The 26,938-nt window shown below is 41.0% G+C and overlaps 1 protein-coding gene and 1 long non-coding RNA gene across 2 annotated transcripts; one reads left to right on the top strand and one right to left on the bottom strand.

Moving 5' to 3' along the window:
- The first annotated feature begins 800 nt into the window (after window positions 1-800).
- Window positions 801-4,496, top strand: LOC119898954. Its single transcript, XR_005443662.1, has 3 exons — window positions 801-1,011; window positions 1,557-1,756; window positions 3,582-4,496. It is a non-coding gene; the product is annotated as an uncharacterized LOC119898954 (long non-coding RNA).
- Window positions 4,477-19,310, bottom strand: LOC119898250 (interferon gamma receptor 1-like). The gene is made up of 7 exons (XM_038712440.1): window positions 19,068-19,310; window positions 9,564-9,681; window positions 9,184-9,365; window positions 8,910-9,052; window positions 7,797-7,953; window positions 6,538-6,662; window positions 4,477-6,444 (listed from the first exon to the last, which is right to left on the bottom strand). The coding sequence occupies exons 1-7, from the start codon at window positions 19,126-19,128 to the stop codon at window positions 6,154-6,156; spliced, it is 1,077 nt and encodes a 358-aa protein (XP_038568368.1). The 5' UTR covers window positions 19,129-19,310; the 3' UTR covers window positions 4,477-6,153.
- Window positions 19,311-26,938: the final 7,628 nt, after the last annotated feature.

Below are 26,938 nucleotides of genomic sequence, written 5' to 3'. Positions count from 1 at the left end.
GTGTGTGTGTGTGTGTGTGTGTGTGTTAAAAAATAAAAATATATTAAAAATAAATCAATAATAAAACAGTAAGAGTGTGTGTGTGTGTGTGTGTGTGTGTGTGTGTGTGTGTGTGTGTGTGTGGATTAGGTCATCTAGTTTCATGATATCCATCATCACTGTTGTTTTATAGCTGAGGCGGCTACAGCCTCCGAAAATCAGTATTGTCAGCACCCCAGTGGAGTTTATGTCAGAGATTACGCCACTTAATGGGTTAATATAAAGTTTATCAACTGTAACAAGAGGACTGTTGTGTTTATTGAACTGTGTGAGTCTCGCTCAACTGTGAACGTCTTCTGTAATGAAATTAATCAAGATTCTTAAATAGACTTTTATCTTTCAAACTGATTTTTTTATTTAATCAGGTCTCTGTATCGGCTGAGAGCTGTGATTGGCAACCAGAATTGGACTACAGGGCATTTACAGCTGAGAGCTTTTATTTAGCGTTTCATTTGGAGCCAAAGGTTAAAATCTTATCATCTTTATCTGTTCCACATCGGTGCAGTAAAGCTTATTTGGTCAATGTTAGATAGGAAGTATCACCACAACCAGTTGGACCCATAGGTGTTATTTTCACTCCACATAAGAAACTCTGCAGTAATGAAATTACAAATCTTTAAATGCCAGAAGTGATAATTAATAATAATAAAATCCTATTGTGTTTTATACATTTTATACTGGGCCGTCTGACACCTCTTGATAGTTCAACAACTGCTTTTTTTAACTTTGATTTGTAATTCCTTTTGGCATAATAATTGGCATTAAAGAGTCTGTGTATTTTTTTCTGACAGTAGGTTTGATAGACGTGATGTTCGTGCTCTTTCAGGTGTTGAGACGTCTTGATTACAGTAGTTTAATGTTTTATAGTGAGACACTGCCAGTATTAATGTATCTGTATAATGTTTCTTGTCTTGTCCAGGCACATATTCCAACATATATAACAGACCCAAAGTCATTAAAGACCCACCAAAGGTATGAAAAGTCCTTCTTTTGTATTACTTCTAACTGCTGTTTGATATGATACCCGTGTAGAAACAGATACTCTGTACAAACAATCCCACACCTGAATGCTTTCCTGAAGTTCCGGTCTTGCGACTTCGTGTGAGACCGGTATGTGACCAACTGGTCGTGCACGTCACACCTACACTTGTGACTGAGACAAAGCTGCAGCTGAAACTGTGAAGGCAACAAACACTAGTCTGCAGAGTACGGACATGTTCTGTAAACTGAAAAACAAACTCTCATACATGACACTACAGGAACCTGCTTGATAGCTTAACGATAGTGTTATTTAAGACGGCCACTTAAACTTCCACTGTGAACTTTTAAAGGTTGCAGATGAGCTCAGACTTTGTTCTGGAAAGTCAAGATGTGAAACACAAAATCAAAGCAGAGTCTGAATATATTGGATTTTACGTAATACTCTTGTCCAGGCACTTTATGATCCAGCCTCTTCAGCACATTGTCTAAAATTTAGACTTGAAGCAGACCTTTTCTTTGTTTTCTTCTATCGGCAGATAAAGCCGATCCGTGTGTCCAGTAAAACGGGTATCCCTCTGGACGTCCTTCCTGCCAGAGGCCTGACCGCCAAGCAGGCCGAGCGCATGACGAGGATCAACGACTCGGACCTGCCTCGGGTCTCCACCCAGCCTCGCCACAGGGAGGAGAGCAAAGAGGAGAGGAGACAAGGAAACAGGCCATCAAGGACGAACGCAAGGTGAGGAAGAAAGAGGGGAAAAACATTGATGTTTTGTGTCTTTGGCTTAAGGCCCTTCAAATCTTGCTTGTGAGACGTGGCCCTCCCCATGGGGGCTCCAAACAGTTCCAGTGAATGGAAGTGAAAAAATATTATCATATAGAATAACCCGTCCCAAAGTCAGAAACTATAAATCCCTCAGAACAGACCTTTTTTATGTTTTTGGTGTAGTCTGAAGTTATATTAAGCAATATTAGGCTGTCTTGGCTCAGTTGGTAAATGTCTACGGGATGAAATAACAATCATTATCCCATAGGCACCCAGGAAGTGAGTGGAAAAAAGCAAACTAAGTAGGGGTGACTTTTTCCCAGCTTTCCCTGAGTGGAAGCCCACAGGCTCTGACTTTATAATATATACAATTAAATATTCATGACTAAGCAAAGTAAATAAAATAAAATACATCCTCAGTAGAATTGTGAGATTAAAACTCTGTAATCTGTAGGTGTGGTTTTAACAAATTTGATTGACAGTGTGTTTGTAACAGAAGCACACAATCATACAAAACCCTGATTTATTAACTGAGCCTCGCCCACTTCAGACCTGACAAAAACATGTACAGAAATGTCTCTGTCAAATAATCTGTTGTAACTTCGGCCGCAATTACCCAGTCATACTGAGTGATACATATGTAAAACACTACTTGGCAATAAAGCTCCTTCTGATTCTGAAAATACTTTATTCTTATAAAAAATTTCCTGAAAACACCAAAACCATCATGCTTAATCCACTGTTAAACAGTCCCAAACAAATGCCTATATATTTGTGAGCTGTTTTTAAAGAATCACATGTTCAGTAGAAACAGGCCGGGAGTTTAGAGTTTCCACCGCGGCAGTATGTTGGGGCTCAGCAGTGTTTATGCGTTATTATCGCATTTTTCATCAATGAAGTAATTTGGCGCCATATAGCAGAGTAAGAGTGTCACCTCACTGCACAGCGAGCCGCTAACAGCAGCTTTATGGTCGGAGCAAGCTAGCTGCTGGGTGCTAGTCAACAACATTGCCAAGAAAACTCCTTTTTGTAGTTTGACGTGTCTTTTTAAGACATAGCTAACGTTATATCGTTACCTTCAGGGCACGTCTATCAAGTCAATTTACATACCGCGACAACGCACGCGCTTGTGGAGCAGAATGGCTGTCCACAACAAACCGCTGCGCTGTAGTAACGTAATAACTAAATTTCCACAGAAAGCAACAAGAAAAATAGCTGCAGGCTTCCGACACACTACGCTCCTTAGTTAGTGAGATTCAAATGAGGCTTACTGTCCCTCAGGATCACAACGTTAGTCCAACATCGCCGAGCCTGCTAGCCACATTAGCCGCGCAATGTGCTAACACCAAGTTAGCTAAAGTTTAAAATAAACCGTAAAACAACAAAAACACAGCAACACTTACAGCTTCAGAGTTGGAAGTCAGGTCACGTACAGGCGATCCATCCTTGAGCCGTTACAGAGCTCGTTACGGTTGTGGAACTTTTGAAGCACTCATTTATTAATTGAACACGCCCTACAGTATGAACACTGCGGTTATCGCGACAGCCCTAGTCTTATCCTGTAACAAAACAATCAGATCAGTAGGACGACTGACCTGCTTTATTTTGCTCTTATCAAAGTGTGAGTTACAAAGCCCGGCCATTCTGTGTTTACCCTGCCAACACTGGATTCAAATATTTACACAATGAAGGGCTTCATCAGTATTGCAGTGACATGAAAAACGATGCCAACAAATGATTAAGATATAAAAATATTTGCACAGTACAATGTTAAATTCTGCTTGTGTGTTTTGAATAGGAAAGGAGAGTCGAGAAGAAAGCCAACAAGATGGCGTTCAAGGAGGAAAAAGTCAGACAGGAGAAGCAGATGTTGAATCTGAGAACAAACATTCAAGGCATGAAACTTTAGCTCCCCAACGCCGGCGTTCTGCCCGCACAGACTTTTCACCACGGACACGCTGCTCCTCACTTCAGTGGAGCTGACAGGATGGAAAACAAGAGGACTGACAGGCTCTGGGTTTTTTAAGACCAGAATTTCTTCAAATCATAAAGTTAATTTAACTCCACTTTAAATATAAGGAGCAAAAATCTTGATGTTGTAACAGTTTGAAATCCGGGAAAAGTAAAGGCTGAGTATCGCACCAGAATGTTTTGTATCAAAAGTTGGCTTTGAATTTCTGAATTTACTTTTTCTATTATTTTCTTCTTCTTATGCTAAAGGAAATGCTCTAACTTTAGGGAAATATGCTTATTGACTTGGCAGAGAAAAGATAGATCCCATCCTCATATTTGCACGCTAACAGCCCACTAACTTAGCAGAGCATAAAGACTGGAAACGAGGTAGTGTGGCTCTGTCCAAAGGTAAAAGAAAAATAATCCACCTACCAGCTCCTCTAAATCTCACTAATTATTATGTTTAACCAGTACGAAAACATTAAGGAAAGACAAACCGCCTTGTTACAGGGGTTATGTGCTGGACTATTTCCTTGCTATAAAAGAAACATGAAACTGTCAAGCACACACATTATTCCTGTAACATTTGAGGAGTTTGACTGCTTTTGTTAAATGGGGGAGAAAAAAAGATTTGAGCAAAGTGTTTATTTTGCCCATAAAGCTCTCTGTGCCATCTCAGCTATCATCAGGATGTCTTCACCCACACCTGCAAACGTCTCTTGTTTACAAAAGCAAATAAATATCGTTCACGTCTCTTTATTAAAAACACTTGTGAGATTTCTTGTTGAACTCGTGTCAGGATGTGCTTTCCCCACAGTTGAGCTGATAATCATCAGACAGGTATGAGCATCAACTGACACCACAAAGTCTTTGGCATGGCAACATGTTGGCATTCATTCCACATGCAAACAAGCGTTCAGCAGAAGCATTTTGATAAAATTCACATCTCATTAGAAATAGTGGTCGGTGTATTATTAAAAAAATTGGCTTGGGTGTTTACCCCCCCCCCCCCCAAAAAAAACAAATACTGTAAAATTAGTATTAATTGTAATCAAATTAAAAACTATATAAAAGCGAGTCTTATACAACAAAAGGTTACACAAACTTACAACTTTAAAAAGATGAGCCACCTTGGGGTAATGCAAAAAAACCCTAATCCTCTTGATGCAAATGAACAACACCCCCACATTGCCAACAGAGCCAGTTTTGCATGCCGCAGGTAAAACAACAGATGGAAACACTTGTGTGATAATTGTAGGTGTGGCACTGCAAGCAAGGTTCAAATGGATTTTTAAAACCAGTTTCTGGGAAAGTCCAGATTGTGTGAGGTGCGCTCCGTTTACTTTTATTATTTTAGTACACTTTTTTTGCTTCTAGTGGTGGGCTACTAAGTCATGTAGGTAATTTGGTTTTATTTGTCCAGGATTTGAAATATGAGTCCCAAGTTTTGCTGCCAAAAGATTCAACTTGCACATCTTTTTGCATAAACAAGTTTCCGTGTTTGCTCTGGACAATCCAGACCTTGTCATAAATACATTTCATTGGAACTACTTTCTACCACAGAAATATTCTTTGTGAAAACTGGTGAAAGTGGATTATTTCTTAGAATATTTGTAAAAAGAGGCAACAGAAATCTCATGTCCAAACCTGGGCAAATAAAACCTAAACTGTCTACATGGTTAGATACCACTTAACACAAGTGGAAACATGCTTTTGTGTGTCCCTTCAAAATGAATACACCTTCCTTCATGAATAACAGCTACTCTAAACCAGCAGTTTCAGCTGATATTAAAAAAACTTGATTTAAAAAAAAAAAATCTTCCTATTGTGTGCTTTAATGTAGCCGTTCTTAAAAACTCTGCACTGCTACGTCTGATAAAATGTTTTAAAGTGGGTAAGAATGAGGCAGATACTTCATGTTGTGGAAAGTCATATTCCAAAATGTGGCTCCAGTGGTCATGTGCATGTAACAGTCTTTTTAAAACTTCTTTGTGTTGCAGTTCTTTGATGTTGTAGCAAAGGATCAGTCTTTTTCCTTGATTCTCCCTCAGATTTGTATTAAATGCGTAAAAACAGCTCAAAAGGCAACAATATCCTTAAACACGTTTAAAAAGGTACTTATAGGTTAGTGGTTGTTCCCTCCTGGAGCACCCTACAGGCAATACTGAACAATCAGTTTAGATGGAGAGAGGACGGGGTCACTTCAGAGAGTAAAATCTTTCATTCGATCTGCAGTCAAAAAGACGGTTTGAGGGTGATGGGGGGACAGCATCACTCCAAACTTCTCTCAGGGGTCACTTGAGCAAGGCGCTGACTCCTCTTAGTGCGCCGCTTTAAGCTTTATAGTGTGTAGTTTGCCCCGAGCTATAGTGGTACTGAATTAAAAACATTTAACGAATCCCCAATCAGCTGTTGCATTAACACCCGGTGTAACCTGTGACCATCTCTGCATCACCCATGTCCACCTGCAGATTCTGTGGGCGGTCATATGATGACATTGACTCTTCCCCCTTCTCCTCCTCCTCATCAACCGAAGTGCACTCTGTTTTCACAGAGCCATCTGAAGAGTAGTCCTCATTTGTCTTCTGTCCCTCCGATGTCAAACGCTCAGCTTCCTCCTCTGTGCCGGGCTCGTTGACAGTCAGTCTGATCAGAACAGTACTGATGTGTGGGGGGGTCACAGTATAATACTGTTTCCCCCGGTTTGGCTGCAGAAGACAAGGATAGACAAAGGGTTTAGAAACAATTAGAGCAACACAACCACCAATAACTGGTTTGTGTTTTCCAATTTGACACCTTACCAGATTCTCAAGTTGAATGGGAGTTTTCCTCTTCCGGGGCCTTGTCTTATAGATCATGATTGATACCACAGTCAGTACGACAACTAACACGAACAGCAGTATAATTCCCACTGTCACATAGACCCCTGCAATAAAAAAATATTTTAGTTTCACAGTTTGCAAATGTGCTAAAGCAAAGAGCACTTGTATTTTACTCAGATTTACAATTTACATTTCAGACAATGTCAACAAAAAGTTGTATTAGATTGTACAGGTGTACCTAATATAGAGGCCACCAAGTGTGTTGCTGAACAAATAGTGGTTTTTGTTACAGCAAGCAAAATCTGTTTCAATAAACATTAATTAAACCTGCATCAATTTATATTTTAGGTCATTTGGGGGCCGCACAACACGCTGTTATAACAAAACAGACTTATAACCTTATAAAGCTGATTTGGCAAATCTCTTACACACCCTGCAGTCAGATTTTTGCCACACTGGTAAATGTACATCCACTATTCACTCCCCTTTTAGCTCTGGTATGGTCTCCACCAACTCTTGAGAAAAATCTCTGGCGCTAAATACTCAATTTTCTTCACCAGCTAGCCGCTAACTATGTCTGACTGCTGTTTGGTGCTGAGCAGAAAGTTTAAGCAGCTTGATGAAAATGGCTTCTTTCAGCTCATAGTTTGGGTTTTACAGCACATTGACGGTCTGGCTCGGTCAGTGTTTTCAGCAGCAGCCAGTTGTTTTCAACAAACGCTCTGAAAACGTCACCGTGCACGACAGCAGCAAACAGGCAGACAGTTATGTTAGCTATGACAAATTTACATGCATCAGTCTGTCAGCTTGGACCTCAACATCTATAGAGGTAAAATAAATTGATGCACATTATTGTAGTAGTAATATTAACCCAGAAACATCAACTAGTGAAACACTGACAGGAAAATTTTACTGCACAGTGAGTACTTCTGCTTTGACACTTTAAGTACATTCTTCTGATAATTCTTACATATGTTAACTTTACTTTTAAATGCAGGACTTTTACTTGCATGTACTATCCCAGTGTGGTATTAGTATTTTACTTAAGTACAGGATCAGAATTTTTTTTTTTTTACTGTGTCCAGATTATTTGTATGTTGAGAAAACATGCTTGTTTCTTCTTTGTTTTATGTCACCAAACCTTCTGTTTAACCCGTGTAAACCAGAAACATGAAAGACACATTTCTGATGCCGTATACTGAAAGTCTTTGAAGAAACCTTCACCACTTCAGACTTACAAGGTGGGATACTGGGACAGATGTTGTGTGTCTCACTAAACGATACCAATTGATTGTCGACAATCAACGATCCTGTCAGATTGACGCACTGCTCTGCACCCTCAGGAAATTCAATCTCGCGTTCGCAGATCTCTTGGCTCCGTAGGCATTCACCTTCCTGAAAGTCACAGAACACCGGTAATTACGATCAACACTGCTTTTTATCTTATTAGCATATTATTACCATAACAAACAAAGCATTTGACTGCCCTTTGTTTTGGGGTGGGGGCAGAAATCACTGACCTTTTAACAACTCCCTAGTTCTTATTAAACTAAAACTGGTTCCATTTCAGAACTGGTTCTCGATATCCAACCAAAGCGGAGCCATAATAAACAAAGCAACAAACATTTTTGTTTCTTGGAGATATATTGAAATTTCCAACGTCCGGACCTGCAGAACAAGTTCTCACAGACTAACAGGGTGCCGGACCCCGAGGAGATAAACTGCGCTACAAGATGGGAACTAAGACCTCAGTCGATTCCACGGATATGAATTCAAGCTCTGTAATTCATCTCATTTCCTGACGTTTCTTGAACGTAATGAGATTTGAAATGTCTGCAGGTTAAGAGACATATATTAACAATTATTTTCATTACTGATTAATCTGCCGCTCATTTTCACAATTTATTATCGTTTAGTCTTTAAAAAGTAAAAAAAAAAAATTCCCCAGAGCCTAAAGTTAATTAACAGTTCAAAAGCCAAAGACTCTTCATTAATTATCATGAACAACAAAGAAAAGGAGCATTTAAGAATTAAGAGAATACATTTAAGAATCTGGAATCTACAGATTTTTGACAAACTGTTTAGGAAATGACTGAAACGATTAAATCGATCATCAAAATAGCTTATGAACTTTATATAGCCTGCATGGGTAGACCAGCTGTTCTGCTTGCATCATCATTATTAATTTTATTATTAATAATATAATAACGTTCACCTCAAGCTGACTCACTGAAAGTCAAAAGAAAGGGGCTACTTCTTCTGAATTTGGCTCAACTTTTGACTGATGTTCCAGAGTTGTAAACGCCTTTTTCATACTATTTCAAATGTCTTTAAGCTTTATTTGTACTTACACCACCTGGAGAGACTGTGAATTTAAAGGAGGCAGAATTGTCAGCCTGCTTCAGTTCACTGTAGTAGTGCAGGGGATTTCTGAACGTCACTTTGGCCCCCGAATCCTCCACTTTCAGATCCACAGGAGGGAAATTTAATTTGCCTGTGGAGAGAAATTCAAATTTTAGCTCGGTAAAAGAAACTTAGCAATGTAAATCTGACCCACACTCTAGTTGGTAACATTTACTTATTTACAGGGAAATAAACACATTTTAAAATCTATATATTACTTACATATTATATCAGCTGTCTTGTGCGCTGAGAAGCTGAATGTTTTAGACGGTGCTGGATCAGACCGGTGGCCTCCCTGTATGGCTGTTACACTGACATAATTAAAGCCCATGTAGCGCTCATTAGATGCCCAGACGAAGTGGCTCAGATCATACTGATGGTCTGTGGTGGTTTCTTCCTCATTTCTTAAATATGAGCAACAAAACAGTGGATTTACTAAACCAGCAGTCAAAGACAGTATTCAGAAAATAATATCAGCATAAATACACAATTTCTGCTGCTGCAGAGCAAACATTAAATTACATTTAGCTCTTAATAAAACTAATTCAAGCACTACTGAAGTTATATTTTCTTATTTCATGTTTAAGGCAGTTGAGTCTTACACAGTAGAACCTTTGACTTGTACCCTGAAGGTGGTTTGTGGTTGCAGTTTGCTGTATTCCCAGCTGACTGTGACTTTGAGATTTTGGCAGCTCACCACCACATTTTTTGGAGACGGAACTGCAAGAAAAGAGGAGAGACCCATAAATAGATGTGTCACCGTACACCCTCATTCATCATCACAAACTATACGGACACCAAGCCATTTGTTCAAGTATTTTTGGGCATTTTAACACAAACAGTAAATAGATGACAGAAAAGGGGTAAAAGGGAGCTGGAAAACATCCCGCAGACTTGAACTGGAGACGATGTGGTTCATGGTCAACACCCCAGACCACGAGGGAAATCTTAACCAGCAGATTGCCATAATATACTAAGTCATACAATCATGCTGCCCGTGTCGCCCTTTCTCCTTTGATTCCAAACAAAGATTACACCCACACATATCTACTCCCTCAAGCAGAATGGGAAAACTGCATCCAGCTAATAACTATAACCTGTTATCTGTGTAGGGTCGTGGGGGCTGGAGTCAATCCCAGCTAACATTGGGCGAGATGCGGGGTTCACCCTGTACAGGTTGACAGTTCATCACAGGGCTGACACACAGAGACAAACAAGTATTCACAATCACCAATTAACCTATCAACCTGCACGCCTTTTTTAAAACTTTTTTTTAACAGGAAGGTCCAATTTAGACACAATCTGTACAACGGAGTCCTGTATAGCACAAGTAAAAATGACTGGATGGCAGAAAGGACTGTGGGAGGAAGCAGAAGTTAAAACTCAGAGAAATCACCTGCAGAAGCAAGAGGCAGTGACGTATGTGTTGTTTCCACACTGAACCAAACTACAGGTGCGAGACAACTTAATTCACACAAGTTGCAAGTTAACTAAGAATACATTCAACATTCACACAGTTTTTGGACCGTATCCCAATCCAGAAACCCCACTATGAGGACTTGTGAAAGCTGTTAGTTGTTGGTCAGTAAATAGCCTCAGAGTGTAATCCAACTGCTTATTAAACCACATGTTGTTTTGATTTCTACAAGAAAAATAAAATAAACAGAAAAGTAAAATTTTAAAGTTGTTGAAAGTTGTAGGTTAAGGTAGCAGGTGCCTAAACTAAACACACTCTACTGAATGCACAGAGAAAAAAAAGATTTTTATCTGACTCCTGGCCCGACAGCAAACAAATTTAAGTGCTACCCCCGCCCTTCATGAAGTTATCTCGATGACCACAGTATTTACCAAATAACATCAACATTTGCCCGTGCAGAAAGATAGATGAGGGCAAACCACACAACACCTACACTGCTATCAACTATGCACAAACAAAAAAAAACACAATTATCTACATATTGGCCCTGGCGAGGTGTGTGGCGCTGCAGTACATACTTTCTACCAAACAATTCCTGTAACACGCCATTACCTTTTCACCTTGTGTCTCCGTCACCACAGCCTCAATAAGGTAGGCAGGTGTACAAAATACAGGTATCCCTTGTGGTTGCCCTTCTGCATTCTACCAGCCCTCATTGTTTTGCACTGCCCCGCCTAGTTTTTAGACATCCCTTCAAAGTCTGTTATTATATTTAATCATCTTAGGCATGCTTTTGCGCAAGGGAGTCACTTTGAGTTGAAAAGCGGTGGGGACATAAGGGCTCAGATTAGGTGTGCAACGATACACTTAGCTCATGAGACGAGACAATAAATGATACTGGTTTCGCAAGAATGTGTTGTAGTTAATGTCCTCCCTACTGAGTCAGCACACATGCAGGCATGATTTACTCTCCCGTAAACATGCAAAAACAAGTGTAGTTTTAGGTAACGCCAGCCGCGGCTAGCTCCATTTTAAATGACTCAATTTGACAATATGTCAGGTCATTACAGTGCTTAACATGAAATTGTTCAATTGTTTTAATTGTAGGTTTTTTAAAGGTGAGATCCCAATAAAGAGAAGTAAATCCCTATTTGAAATATGAAGTCATACAGTCTTTTGTGGTTTTCAACCATAGAGTCTCAGACTCTGCAGGATCGGTCTCTATCCAAACATCTCAGTTCATTTATTTAAAAGGTATTTATTTATAAAACTATGACACTTTTATTGTGATGCAAATGTACTAGTTGTTTTAGGTGACGAACTACAAAAAAAACCTCAAAACTAAATTTAGTTTTAAAAGCAGTGAGAAACGATATTGCACAGATATCCCAGTTTGGCCTGTGCTGACTACATGGCTAAAAGTATGTGGACAGGTGAGCCCTGGATAGTTGAACATGTAATTTCAAAAAACATAGGCATCATTGAGCCACTACAACAGCCTTCACTCTTGTCGCTACAGGGATTTACCTCCATGCATCAGTGTATGGCATCTAAGGGCCTTTTTTTGTTTTACAAAGCCGGGGAGGAGGGTAATATTTTGAGAAAGAACTCTGAATGTCCAAGACTAAGGATGTGAATTTTCAAGAAAAAAAACTCAAAATTTTACAAGAAAAAACTTGGAAAATCCCATTTCTCAGATGTGCTTGTGTTATTTAAAGCTCTGTCCTCATATTAAAAGCATGGTTGCAGATACTACTTTCACCAACCAGCATTATGAGACACTTCCTTCTGTCCAAAGACCAAAAGCATAAATAATTTGGGGGAAAACTGCAGACATTTGTAAATCAGCAGGATGTGAAACCTGCTCTCTAGACATTTGTGACAAAGCAGCTTATAGCACTGCCAGAGCGAGACTGAAAGCTGGCACCAAGGAGGCAACGCGGAGACATCAGCAGGGACTGGAGAGAGTCCCCAAAAACACCAAAGATATGTGGCAGTGACCCCATCGTGAGGCCACATAACCAGATGAGCTTAAATCCCTTTTCTTCTCACTTTGATCGCCTCAACAAAGACTCAGCTGTAAAGCCTCCTCCACCTCATGTCCCAACCTTCCTCAAGACAGCCACGCTTTGAGAAACTGGTTCTTCAGCACAGAACATCCCATCCAGTCCAGACCCTCAGGCTCTCTGAATATTACCCCCTCCCCCTGACTCGGTAAATGCTGCATTCATTACATATGGGATCTATACTGACAGATGGTGGAGATGGGAAAAGTTCCCATGTTTATGTGTTAATGTTCAAGACAGCTGTATGATTGCAGAGTTGGTCATGTGAAGGTTAAAGACATTGTGCATGTGGTGGTCAATATGACGCTACATCTATTAACTTCTGGTTTTAATTAAACCACAGACTTTGGCTAATGTGAAGGCACTTGCAAATTATTTAGCAGGTCAGATATCTCAGAGGTTTTAGTTGTAATAACAACTTGGATGTTGACGTGAACCTTCTTGTGAACATAGGTTTAGTTCAGTTGGTGAATACTGTAACTCTAGTTACGTTTCCAGGGAGGTGATGAAAGGACAGCATTATAAGTGGGCGATATGTGGTGTCGCAGACCCCCTCCTCTGTTAAGAGACAGCTTTTCAACCCGGGTGTAAATGGCTTCCAAATCCAGTTGCCCTTGATTTTAACCTTCCTTGGATAACTATGACCTGGATGACTGAGAACCTTCACAGATTGTAACTCTTGGCATTCCAGTTCTTCCAAAAATGTGTCAAAAGGCCAGCCAAGTTCTGTCACACCAACCAAACTGGGAAAACCGTTTCGTCATGTTGAAATAGAAAAGTAAAAACTGTTTACACAAAGTCGGGAAAACTTTGTCATTCTATGCTGTGAATCAAGATTGCAAAAAGCAAAAGACTGTGGTGGTTTAGAACTGCCAAATTTTTATCATTACTTCCTGTCTAATAGACTACAATATATCTCAAAATGGATCAATCAGAGCCCCCTGGACCACTCATGGATGGACATAGAACAAACCTTCTGTAATGAAATTAAAATTTCCGATATGCCATTCATCAGTTCCAGCATCAAACGTCATACCTGCTTTAAAAGCATTAACATAAGCACTTCCTTGGCAGCTTGGTGGGAACTTCTCAAAATATCTGGGTCTTCACCTATCCCATGCAGATTTACCCCAATCTGGAATAATCCTGACATCCTGCAAAATAAGAAAACACTAAATTCCCCACTGTGGTATGACAAAGGGATAAGACATCTAGAGCATGTAATGCAAGGCAGTAACTTTATTCCATTCCAGGATCTAGTGGCACAATATGGAATTAGCCAGAATAGATTTCTGGAATTTCAACAGTTTAAATCCATAATTCAGGCTAGATTTAAGGATAAAATAATGGACTTAGATTTACCTCCAATGATAACAGACTTTCTTAAACTCTCGCCTCCAAAACTGTTATCAAAAGTATACATGTTACTGTTAAAAACAGATAGTTCAATCTCTCTCCCATTCTTAAAATGGGAAACAGATCTATCCATTAGTCCAGACCAAAATTTTTGGATGCAGATATGTTTAAATACCTTTAGAATGACTACAAATCCCAATCTACAACTTATACAGTATAAAACTCTCCATAGAACACACTATACTGGACAAAGGATGTTCAGAATGGGTCTTATGCAGTCAAACATCTGCCGGAACTGCTCAGGTAACATATCTGATAGTTACATGCATGCTATGTGGCAATGTACACCTGTTCAAAAGTTCTGGCAGAAGATATGTGAAGACCTATCAATATGGCTAAGTTACCCCGTCCCAGTTTCCCCATCACTCTGCGTGCTGGGGGACCTAAGTGACATTAGTATAGAGGTTGACACATCATACATGCTTCTCACTGCCTTATGCATCGCCAAGAAAACTATCCTCATGAACTGGAAGGCCAAAAAGAATATAAGTATCACCCAATATCGGAATCACCTTATAGATCACATTAGCATGGAGAAAATGTCTGCTGTAAAAAAAAACAAATTGACACAATTCCAATCTCTCTGGTCCCCCTTGATCAACTTTATCACTTAATGGGGGTGGGTGTGTACTGCCTTGCTGGTCAGGGTCCCGTACGGCTGGTAGGTGTGTCTGGGGGTGGGTTGATTCTTAGATGCATTGCGGTGCGGGCGTGGGGGACTTTTTCTAATTTTAAATGTTGGTTGATGGCATGGTGTTGGCGGGGGGGGGGGCGGTGGTGCGGCGCTCGGGTTGCCTAGGGCGCGGGCTTGACGGGGGGACCGGTGTTTGCCCTGTATTCGGCGTGCCGCTGCTGCGGGGTGGGTAGCCACTCTGCTTAGGTGTCGCGGGGTTGTTGGTATCGGTGCGCGGGTGGTGATTTTGACTCGCGCGCTGTGCGGATGTGGTGGCGCTCGGTGCTTGGCTGCCTCCCTGTGTGTCCTGTGTGTGGGTCCGGGTTGGGGGGAGGGGGCGGGCGGCGGGCATGGCGGTGGAGGTTGGTGGGGGGGGATGCTTGTGGTGGGTTTCGGTCTGGTGGTGAACGTGCGGCGTGGGTCACGGTGTAGCCGTGGGTGGGGTCTGTGGTCTCTCTGGCTGCGGGGGGGATGGGGGGGGTTTCGCCGGCTGGCATCTCTCCTGCGCAGCGCATTACTTGGCTGTTGTGTGCCGCTAGTTAGATTGGTAGCGGGGTAGTGTTGATTGGCTCATCTGTAGGTCATTATTGGCTTGCGTGCTTGTCGGGGGTTGGGGGCATCGGGTGCGGGCCGGGACTGGGCTGGTGTGCGGCTCTGTCCTGTGTGCATGCTGTGCATCCTGATAATTGCATTTCGGTTCTCTGAGGGGTCTGGCGACTGGTTGTTGGAGGGGTGGGGACCGGGAAGAAGGGTTGACGGGGTGGGTTGGGGGTGCGGGCTGGTCCTTTTTGAGCTGGTTGGGGGGTGTCTCCTCTGGATTTTAGTGCCCGGACTGGATGCTTGGTGGTTGTGCCGGGATCCTGTGTATGGAGGGATTGTGCTTTGGGTGTGTCGATGGTTGCTTGCAGTCGCGTCGCGGCCCTCTGGAGTGTGGTCGTGTTGAGTCCTAGGGGCTATTTGCATCTGCTGACTCCCTAGGGCTGAGGGGCTGTTGCTGCTGTCGCGGGGTGATTGCTGTCTCTTTCTTTGGGGACGGTGGGGGTTTGTGTGTGGGATGCTTCGCTGCTAGGGAGGGAAGGGAGCGGGGTGGGGGCCCGCCCTTAGCCTAGGGTTCTGCGGACTCGGGCTTGTGGCCTTTGCTCATTTCTGGGCGGGTGGTGTGTCCCTGGGCCTGGGGGCCCGTTGTCTCCTCTCCTCGCCTGGGCCCTCTTCGGCAGAGGTGAGGCTCCCGCTGCTTCCCCCTGCCAGCTCTCTCACGGTGGGGGCATTCGGGAGTCTCTGGGACGCATGACCGGTGCTGTCGGGGTAGGTTTTGGTGCTCCTCCTTGGGGGTGCTTGACTGGGGAGGGCTGGGCCCCTGTCCGGGGATGAGATCGGCCTCGGGGGCTGCTGTCACTGGCTGCACTGTAGGGAGGGATGCCTCTGGCTGGGCTGGGGGACCGTTGGCCTGGTTCTCCCGCGTTATCGCTCCCTGGCGGTAGCGAGCTTCCCGGCACGGCTTTCTGCTGTTCTTCCTTGGGGCGGGGTACAGCTTCCCCCTGGACATGCGGTCTGGGGTCCTTTGCGCTTTGGGGGGTCGCAGGGTGTCCTGGCTTCTGGGGGTGGGGGTCTGCGGTGGGATTGTGGGGCGATTATCGATGCATCTTGATGTATTATACTTTTTCCCTGGGCAGGGTCTCTGGATGGCTGCTGGGCGTTTAGTTTGTGCGTTGGAGTCCGGGGGAGGCATCTCCTCATTGGCTTGGAGGGACCTGTTTGCGTTCCTGTTTTGCTTCGTTGGCCTCGGACCCGTGCTTGCCCATTTCTCTGTCGGCCAGTTGTTGGACCCCTCTGGATACTGAGGTTTATAGTTAGTTTTCGGGATGTGCAGTGTGGGTGCGGGGCAGGGCTGTGCTCCGGTTTGTTCTGGGTTTGTGCCTGGAGTTCTCGGCCCTTGATGGATGGGTGGGTTGTTGGTGGCATGCAGCTGAGCTAGTTGATTTTGCCTCGTTGCTGGTTTGGCTGGTGTTGCATGGCGGCCGGGGGCGCGCTGGGCATGGGGGATGTCGGCTGGCGCCGGCGGCCTTAGTTTTTTCCGGCGGTTGGGGGACGGTGGACTTTTATTGGCGGGTGCACGGTGACCTGTGCGGCGCGTTTGCTGCCGGGCTGGGACTTGCTGCTGGTGTCTCTCTCCGCTGGCTTTCGCTGTCGTGTTGTTCCGTTTGCTCTCTCTCATTTGCCCGACCTCGCACGCGGGATTCGCGGGGGGCTGCTGGGCATGGGTGTCGCTGTGCTCGCGCAGTGTGCGCGTTGGGCTCGTCACTTGTGCATTGGTGTTGATGATTGCGTGGCATTTGGGCATTGTGGTTGTTTGCTGCGCGGCGGTGGGGTGCTGGATGGGGGAGGCCACTGGTCTATGTTGTGTCTGTGCCGCGGTCGGTCCGGGCGCTGCTCCTCCTCTTTTGCGTTCCGTCGGCATTACGTTGTCAACTGGCATTTGGGTCGGGGTCTTCTGCGTTTGCATCGCGGTGCATCTGGGAGTCTTTGTTTTTTTTTGATTTGATTTATTCTTTTTCTTTCTTCCACCCCTATTGGCTACTGGGGTTCTTGCCTGCCTGTTACAGTCGTGGCGTCCCACTCTCTCTAACAACTACATTCTTTAACAGGCTTATGCGCACACACATGTACATACACACACATACAGACACATTCACCCACACAGACACAAACAAACTTAGGTTGTCCCTGGTAGAATTATTCCTGATGCCTTTCTTTCAGTTACTTATTTAAATTAATTATTATTCCAGCTCTCGTGGCTGTGTTGTGTTGCTTATTTAGTGTGTGTGACTGTTTCTTGTTTTCATTGTTCTCTTAGTTGTCTTAATATGTCATTAATATGTCAGCTGTTTATTGCTGCTGTTCGGCTGGTTTTCTTTTACTATTATTATTATTTTATTGTTTTTTTTTGTTTGTGTTTGTTGTTGTTGTTTTTCTCCTCCCCAAGCCCCCCTCTCTGTTCTCTTGCAGGTTTCGTTGCTTTCTGCAATTGGTGTTTCCCACAGCTTTTCCCTGTTGTCCCCACCCTCCATCCCCCTTTCCCCCTTCTCTTGCAGGTGTTGTCCTTTCTCTGTGCTGTCTGTTTGTGCCCCCCCATCCCCGTGTCTGCCCCCCTGTCCGGCCCGGTGACAAATCAATACATAATTAAATAAATAATAAAACAGACAAAGGAGTATTTTAATACTCTCTTGTTAAAGTAAAATCTGTCTGGCACAATATGGTATCCAGGTCATTATACTCTATACCAGGCTGCTGGGCAGGACAGGTTTAAAAAAAAAAAAAAAAAAAAAAATCAAGATTTCCATTCAAAACCAGGGAAATCAGCTCTATACCCAAACTGTGTGTTACTGTATATTTAATCTCTACGCAGCTCATTAAAAGGATTTGGAAAGTTTGGAGTCAGTGGATAAGTCACACAGAAACGTGAAAGGACTAGTTAGTCATGTTCCTGAGAAAATAACAATGAAAGCACTTGACGGAGAAATGGGAAATGACGTGTCAATTACCTCAGGAGAAGAGCTGGAACAGAAACTATTGCAATATAAATTTTTTTTGTGTGTAGTAGTGTAGTAACATCTACACAGCCCACAGAAACCACAATACAATCACATGTACGCAGAAAGAGGCACACATATTCCAGAAACTCTCCACATGATTATGAAATGATGATTTGAAGAGGAAACTGGTGTCATGATTTAACTACCAGCCCTTAAGATGCTGGCTACTTATTAAGCTGATTATAAAAATGGCAATAAACTCCCTGCATGGTAAAAGCAATCGCACCAATAACTACAAGGTGAAGCTGAACCTTGAACACATTTATTACTCTCCAGAAATATTTTTATGCGCACCACAGTGTAACTCAAAGTTCACCAAAAAGTCTGAGAAAAAAAAGTTCGAAACAGCAATTGTAAACACCTTATTTGTTTCCTGTAATGTGGAACACAATTTGCAAATTCATTTTTATAATTTAAAACAGGTTGTGTTCAAGTAAATAGTGAGTTTGTTGTGAATTAATGTGCGTTTCTTATATTCTTATACTGTAGTGCAAATCAATCTGTCAACCTGTTAAAGGATTGAATAAAATAAACCCTGACTAAATGTTTCAGCCAGAATCAGGTGAGTGACAATTTTATTCTTCTAACTACAACCTCAATACCAGACCTGAAAACAAGACATTTTGACTCTTTGTAACTAATGAGGTACACATATTTGTTTACACATTTTTCTTGTATTTAAATGTTACTTCATTTTTTCGTAATATTTCAGTGTAACAGACTGTATCACAAGTTACCAGAGGTCAAAATCTAGTCTGTCTTGTTTTGTCAACGGCAAAACATCAAGTGAATTTTACTTCCTTTATATCCACAATTCTTTTTTTTTTATAGCAGTATTGTAGTTTCATATACACAAAACACATCTAATAAATTACTTTAAAGATAATAATGCAGCACTAAGACCAATATGTGCTGTATTATAAGTGAGTGTATGTACTTACCTGACACAGCAGAAGCTCCACTGATCAGAAGTAAGACAGTGAACGCACCATCCAGCAGCATGTTTCAGGCTTTCAGTGTTAATAAAGTCAGCCTAACTTCTCACCACTTAGGAGCCGAAATAAAACGAGCCTTCATTAAAACAGACTTTTGGCAAGTACACCAGGAGTTTCCCAGTGAGATCCCCTCGGTTTCCACAGAAAACTGCCCGTGAGTCACACACCGCTTGGAGGGCAGGAGATGAATCAGTCCAATCACCCTACTCAATCAGCTAAACACCTTGATGACGTCACAGGATACAATAAAGACCGTGTTGTATTGTATTCAAAATAAAACGAATAAAATAACCCCCTTTCAGATCGAAACCTCATTTGGGGGGGGGGGGGGGGGGGGGGGGGGGGGGCTAGGAACAAGAAAAAACCTATAGGCTATCTAGTTTAAAAAATAGATAAAAAATAAAAGGAATAGGAATATGAATACAAGCCCATAAATAATGCATAATAGACATACTATTTAAGCACTAGTAAATGATAGATAATGGATTAATAAATATATTGGACAGACATGTTATCACTCCCTAGTAAGGCCTAAATTCATAGATCCATTAGGGTGTTTTAACATGCGTGTTTTTTTTTCTACTGCACTAAAACCATTTATTCCCAAGTATTCAATTCTTTCAGGACTCACAATTGAACAAAATATTTATTGCGAAGGATTTCCGGTTTGATTTCCGGTTTTCTCATGTCTTTTGCATTATTAAATCAGCCCGTAAGGAAAGCTGGTTTCTGCCGCCACCTACGGTTCACACCCTGACATTACACTGTCACATAAAATATTGAAGACATGCCTCCACCCTTCTGTAATCCGTTTCATTCAAGTTGATTATATTTTAATGTTTCTTCTATCTTTAGCTTTTATTTTACATTCTTTAAATGTTGTTTATATGTAATTTTATTTTACCTTCTGTTTCCTTATGCCATCCTAGTGTCTTCTTGTCTTATGTAAAACACTTGTTAAAAGGTGTCTTTCTTTACCTATTATCCCCACATTATACAGCAGAAGACATTGCAGATAACAGACTAAGATTGGGCTAGTGTCAAATGTACCACCGTTTTTTTTTATGTATTTAACTACATGTTGTACAGCCTTACTTTGCTTCAGCTTGACCAGGTTGCCGTTGTAAATGAGAATTTGTTCTCAATCGGCTTACCTGGTTAAATAAAGGCTAAATAAAATAAAACACATGACCTTTGACATTCCCTCCACATCTCTATTTTTTCACAAATTGAAATAGAAGTTGAGAGAAGAAAAATATTAATTTCAGTGTGGTTATCGCACACTTGCGGGAAAAGTACAAACTGCTCTTAGAAGAAGCAAAAATACTTGTAAAATGCAGTGTAATTTGAAAAATGTCCCCTGACTAAGATATTCGTCATGCATTTCTGTCATCCCAGCTTATTTTCGAGAACAATCCCGTTTCATGTGATGTGTCTGTTGTCCAGATGTTGTAATTTTAGCCCGAGCTGCTGTGACAAAGCATGTTTATCGCACCGTGCCAACAGCATCCAACTTCAGCAGAGTGAAAAGCAAAGCCTCTTATGGGATTACAGCTGCAGTCTTTTACTTAGTCAGATACAGAGAAGAGAGGAGCGACGACCTATCACACAAACAATACTCTCCCAGGAAAATCATCAAAACAGCTCTGGGACGTATTCCAAATTATTAAGAAGTTGTCTGCAGGACATTATATGTACACTTATATTAATCTCTCCATATGTACTTCAATTCATAAATCAGTTCCCAGCCTTAGCTTGTAACCCTTTTTATAAAAGCCTTTCCGTCACAATTGTCTAGTTGTGTCTCTATGTCACATTTTAGATGATTTATTAAAAGACTTTCCCCTCTGAACTTCCCAGATGGTTACATTTAAATAGCTATTCAAGACACAAAGAGGTAAAACATTTCCCCCAAAAAGCAAAGATTAGAAAACTCCAGAAAATATTTATCTGGTGAACCTTTTCAGTGTTCGGCCCCTGGGATGGGAACCACTGGACTAATTTAGCCAACTGTTAAAACTAGCTTCAGCTACATCAGTAAAATGCTGCTCTAACATTGCTAAAATGTATAAATGCATATAATACATCAGTCACAGGGTACATACTGCTGCAGAAATAGTACTTTTGATACTTTAAGCACATTTTGTTGATAATACTTCTGTGCTTTTACTGAAGTGACGTTTGAAATGCAGGACTTCCACTTCTAATGAGTGTTTTTTCACTGAATTACTAGTACTTTTACTTATGTAAAGAATATGAATCCTTCTTGAAGTGTAGGTTGGTAACAAGTGGTAGACATACAGAATTAAAGAAAATGCAGTGTCGGGCAGGGCAATGGGATTACTCAGGGTACCATCAGTGGTGTCATGACAGATCTGACTTTACCCATGATCCTCCTTTCCACATCTGTATGCTCGGACCCGGTCCTCTATTTCTGCCCACTCAGCTCGCCACGTGAGGAGTAATTACAGTTGCCGTCTGCACGCCTGGGCCAGTAATCCTGCCGGCACAAATCCCACTTGCGGTCCCCGAGCAGCGAGCATCCCGCTGGGTCGATCCCAGGCAGATGTTGAACCTGGATTGCAGATATGTCTGTGATCAGCAGTGGACAAGGAGTAACATCTGGACTTCCACAGCAGAGCAGATGATGTATTGTATGCTATTTGTTTAATTAAACAGAAAGATGACAATGACCAGAGGTTTGCAGGATAACAAAGTAAATTTACTCCAGTAAGTGTCACAGGCACATCAGAGTACTTTAGGATACTTCTACTACAGTAATTACAAACAAATAAATGCCGGTCCCACATAAATTCTGAGGGTGAAACAATGAAAAGAAACTATGTTACTTATTGGTCGTAAGTACATTTACTCAAGTACAGTACTTTGAGGTACTTGTACTTTACTGGAGTTTTTTCTTTTCATGCCATTTTTAGATTCTTTTGTTTATTACATTTAGTATTATTAATCTGAACGTTATAAGATCAATTAGTATAAAGTATTATAAAGTAGCAGAAAATGGCGAAAAATAGTAACGTGCAAATAATAAATAGTTAGTTGCTTTCTACTTCTGGGTAATTATGTTAATAACAGCTTGTGGAAATCGCAATAAACATAATACAAACACAGATAGGTAGACGTCTAATACACATGACACATTCCATCAATATCAGCAGCACAAAAAATAGATTTGTGTATATGAGCCAAATTAGTTTAGAGAGTAAACAGAGTAGAGAAACATACAACCCTAAAATAACTAGTTTTATAAATCTTAAAGAATTAAAGAGAGCTGCATCACTACAGCGCATGTAAAACTGTGCTGACCATGGTTGTTCTTGTTTTCTTTTTGAATACTCAGACAGAAAACTGTTTAGTGATAATCCATCTGCCCAGTTATTCCATCTGTGGAAAGCAGGAGATCTCAGATTAACCTTGAGTGATTAAACAGAAAAGCAGCCATGTTAATGTTACTGGAAATGGTCGCAGCTTTTCAAGAAAACCTTAAAAATGTGCATGAATTCAGTAGGTATTATTAAGTGAAAGGTAAAATTTTAACATTAACTTCTACAAAGCAGAAGATCACGTGTGCATCATAGCGCAGTAAGAACGCAGGCCACCCTCCCCAAAATAGGGTTCTGTAATTCTATCTTTGTAACTTTAAGATGCATTTGTGTTCTTTTCTTTATAAGTGCGGATGAGATATGGCAATGCCCACCTCTGGATCCATTATCCTGTTCAACCAATTATCTCACATTACACACACCTGTTCCAGGTTGACTGTGTGTTTACCGCATGTCCTTGTCCATTCTGACTCTGATGAAGACACATCTGTGTTGAAACATTAGTCTTTTTGCACAATTAAAAGCTGCGAGTGAATCAGTGTGTTCCAGTAACCTATTTTGGATCTGCTGTCAGCTTTTACATTGTGTAGCTGTTTGTGTCTGTCTGCAGTCAGAAAGTAGGAGACGTCGAGTCGTCACACTCATCCTCATTACAGCAGTCACGGCTTAATGGCTTGATTGAAGGCGTGTTGAGGATTTAAACCAGAGTGAGTTAAGATTTTACTGATTTGTAAATCTGCACAGAAAATCAAGCTTCAGCTGTTCAGTGACAGTAAGAGACTTCATGAGCTGTGTTAAGCTTCTGTGTGAGGTCTGAAGACGGCTTTAAACAGTTTTTATCTCCTCTGATACTGGTGTCTGTGACAAAATTTCCCCTGAGGGAATTACTGTAGGTCATGAAAGAACTGTGGTTTAGTTTGGTGAAATGAAAAAGGTGAGCTATAGTGAAAGAACAAGAATATTGAAGTAGTGTCTTCTACTACCTGTTGTATTCTTGTAATCTTGTAAGCTCTGGTTTTGTCTTTTCATTTGTTGTACATGTAAACATCCTTAAAATGACCTTGCCATGGCCACACTTCTTCCAATTCTGTAATTTTGTTGAACTTTTTATTTGTTTTATAATGATTTACTGTTACATGTCGTAGAAAATGAGTTGTTGACTGTAAAATTTCATTCTTGACAAGACATTATTTTAAAAATGACAAATCGTGTTTTGAAAACCTGCTATTTAACTGTGTTTTTATTTATTATTTTATACAGCTTTAAATATCTATTTTATGTACAGTATTATTATTTTTAAATATTAGTCCCTTTGATTAAATTTATTTTATAAAGTTTTTTGGCAGTGAAGAAATTATCAACACAACTAGACAAAATCATTTTAACTCAAGGTACACTTACTAGCTTTTTCCAGAGCTTTCAACCACATCTCGCAGACTTCAGTGGCAGAAGGACTTTGCTCAGTTGACATCATCATTGTTATCTCTATGAAGACCAAAATTCCATGTGCTGATGAAGACCCTGAAATGCAGTTGAAAGAGCTAGAAAAAGCTAGTGAGGGAACATTGAGTGGAGCAAAGTTAATAAAATCTTGAATTATAGATTTAATTCAAGAATAATGTAATTTATTATAATAATACACTTTATTTTTATTGCACTTTTCAAAACAAAGGTGTTTTAAATGGTTGACAAATACATTTCAGGACTGAAATCAGGCAAATCAAATAATTAAAAAGAGTACGAGTGTGTGAGTACCTTGTATATATGTCCAATGCAGATAAAAACAATGAATAAAATAGAACAAGCATTGCACTGATTATAATGATCAATTTGAGTGATCAGAATAAGGTCAGAACAGGTGACCTACTTTTCACATGCCACAGCTTTTCCATACAGTAAAACGTGCAGATAAATCTCGTGGCTAATCCATCCTAGATAGATCAAACTCATTTTCAGGTATTTTCTCTCTCACGCAATATTTCAATGGGGATTAATGTAAAGAGGATGCACGCCAGCCTCAGGCGACTTGTGTGTTTGTTTCCTGCAGTCTCACACACACACACACACACACACACACACACACACACACACACACACACACGCACACTGCAGACCTCACAAGTTCATATTCATTTATTAAAATAAAATAATTTTATAACTACACCAAAAGACTAAAAAGAAATAAAAAAATAGGAGAGTCAAGCTGGTCAAAAGGGTTTTTAACGGTTGATGATGGCCAACAGAAAAATATTAATTCAAATAATTTTTTTCAAGTAAGAATTCTAAACCTTTCTGGTTCAGACTTATCTAATTTGCAGGTGCGTTTGCTTTTCTCTGTTGCATGTAAGTTTGAAACAATTAGTTTCAACCCTAATGTTTTTTAAACTTCTCTGCTTTTTGCGCTTTATTTAGTGAAACTGTTGGGGGTTCTTTGCAGCAGGACCAGATTAACCAACAAGTGGGCCCCTGTTCAGACGCACCCACCTCAAGTTAATTTTGTAAATGCAAATTTATCCAAGGTATCAAAGTGACATATGGCACAGTGTCCCTCTGCAAAACAGCCCCTCAAGATTAGGTAAAAATGCATGAGCCACTTTAGGGCCCCTAACCATATTGCTATCTGCTGTGCACATGACCAAACACAAATCAAATTTTGAAACGTTAGCAGAGAAAAGTGAACGTTCAGACTCAAACAGAGAAAACTGTTCTCGTCTCTGTGGCAGATTTCTTTTCTCTGTATTATAGTTGTAGACACATGGTCACGCACACACACACACACGTACACACACAGTATGTATGTAACAGCTGTGTAATTTTACAATAATGAGTTTTCTCCTCCATTGTGTTCCAGGTGGTGAGATTTAATCTGAAGAGGAGCCTCGCCCTTTTCTGTCACCTACACACACATTTTGTATTTTTTAGAAGATCTTCATGACATAATACATTCCCTAGCCCTTTACACTGACTTTAGCCATTACAACAAAATACCAAAATTTCAAACCTGAACATTAAAACCAAGTCTAAACCCTCTACAAGCCCTTTGACGGCCTTTCCAAAAGTGAGGACCAGCCAAAGAGTCCAGTCCCAGGGTCTAAAACAAATTGTTCCTCACAAAGGTACACACTCACTCCCTCTATGATATAGGGCAGCTGCACAACCCTAAATCCCATCACTGGCCCGAATCCAGTTGCTCTGCTGCATGTGTCGGCATGTGAGCATCTACTTAGCTCGTGGCCCCTCCATCTGGGCGCCAACTCCGCCCATCTCACACTCCACTCCCAACACCTCCCCCCACCCCAACAAAAACAACGCTCTCCTCCCTGTTCTCTACTCTGTTACTCCACTAGACCAAACAACTGGATGCTTTAGTTGATCACCATCTATAGACTATAACACACTTTCTCCCTCCTTCAATCCTCCACCACCAAATCACCTGAGCATATGCGGATGCTTCTGGAGCAGCAGGATGAGGTTTGGACCAGCAGGCAGAGGGTCGTACGACTGGGTGACACGATCACCTTCCACACAGGAGAAGCAGGTGAATAGAGTTCAAGGTTGGGGTCAAATCAAAATGTACCTCGAATACTGTGGATTTAAAATCTCTAAAATGTCACATTAGATTCATTGTGTTTCTGTTTGTTTGTTGTTTTAAAATTAAAATTGATCAAAATCAGAATCTCAATTTGAAACCATTTTGAAAAAAACTGTGTAGTCAAAGATGATCTGGGCTTATCGTGACATTTTATATGCTATTTTAGTTTGTGCTCTGTTTTGTTTGTATGTACTTTCCTTTTACATTTTGTGCAGTTAAATACCCATTTTATACCCCACCAATACCTAAAAAACTCAAGTACTAGTACTTAAGTACTATTACAAAAATGTATTTGTATTTACATTATTTCCATTTCTGTGCTACTTGCTCCACTCCACCATGTTTACTCCACTACATTTATCTGCAGAGAGTTACTAGCTACTTCTCAGATTAAGATTTTACATCAAAAAACACAAGATGAACTTCTATAATACAGTACAAACACCCTTATAAAAAACACTACTTGTCACAGGTTTAGGAGGTTTTCTGTGTGAGTTGTTAGCAGTTCTATATGTACTTTCCCCTTTTAACCACTCAGATGGATTCATTTAAACAACTGTTTGAGGTCACAAGATGTAAAATTATCAATATTTCACAACAAGGAAATAGAGAATAAATTCAGTATCAGAGCTGTGTTTTGTTTCTTCTTTCTCTCCCATTGGTCATCTTACAGATTTATCTGGTGACCCTTTGGAGAGACCCGACCCCTGGGTTGGGAACCACTGGAGTAACTATATGTACACTTTATAGTATATAAAGTGGTTGTAACCAGCTCCGCCTCAAGCAGCTACAACCATAAAATGCTGCATCAGCATCAATAATCTAATAATGTCATAAATGATGATTTAATCAGTCAAAGGGGCCAAATACATTTATTTTCCCTC

The sequence above is a fragment of the Micropterus salmoides genome, unplaced genomic scaffold (genome assembly GCF_014851395.1).
Source record: "Micropterus salmoides isolate LMB-PRFRI ecotype aquatic unplaced genomic scaffold, ASM1485139v1 Ms_hic_scaffold_1, whole genome shotgun sequence".
In the NCBI taxonomy this organism is placed as follows: Eukaryota; Metazoa; Chordata; class Actinopteri; order Centrarchiformes; family Centrarchidae; genus Micropterus; species Micropterus salmoides.
Note: the sequence above shows the minus strand (reverse complement) of the source record. Positions and strands in the feature narration are given on the sequence as shown.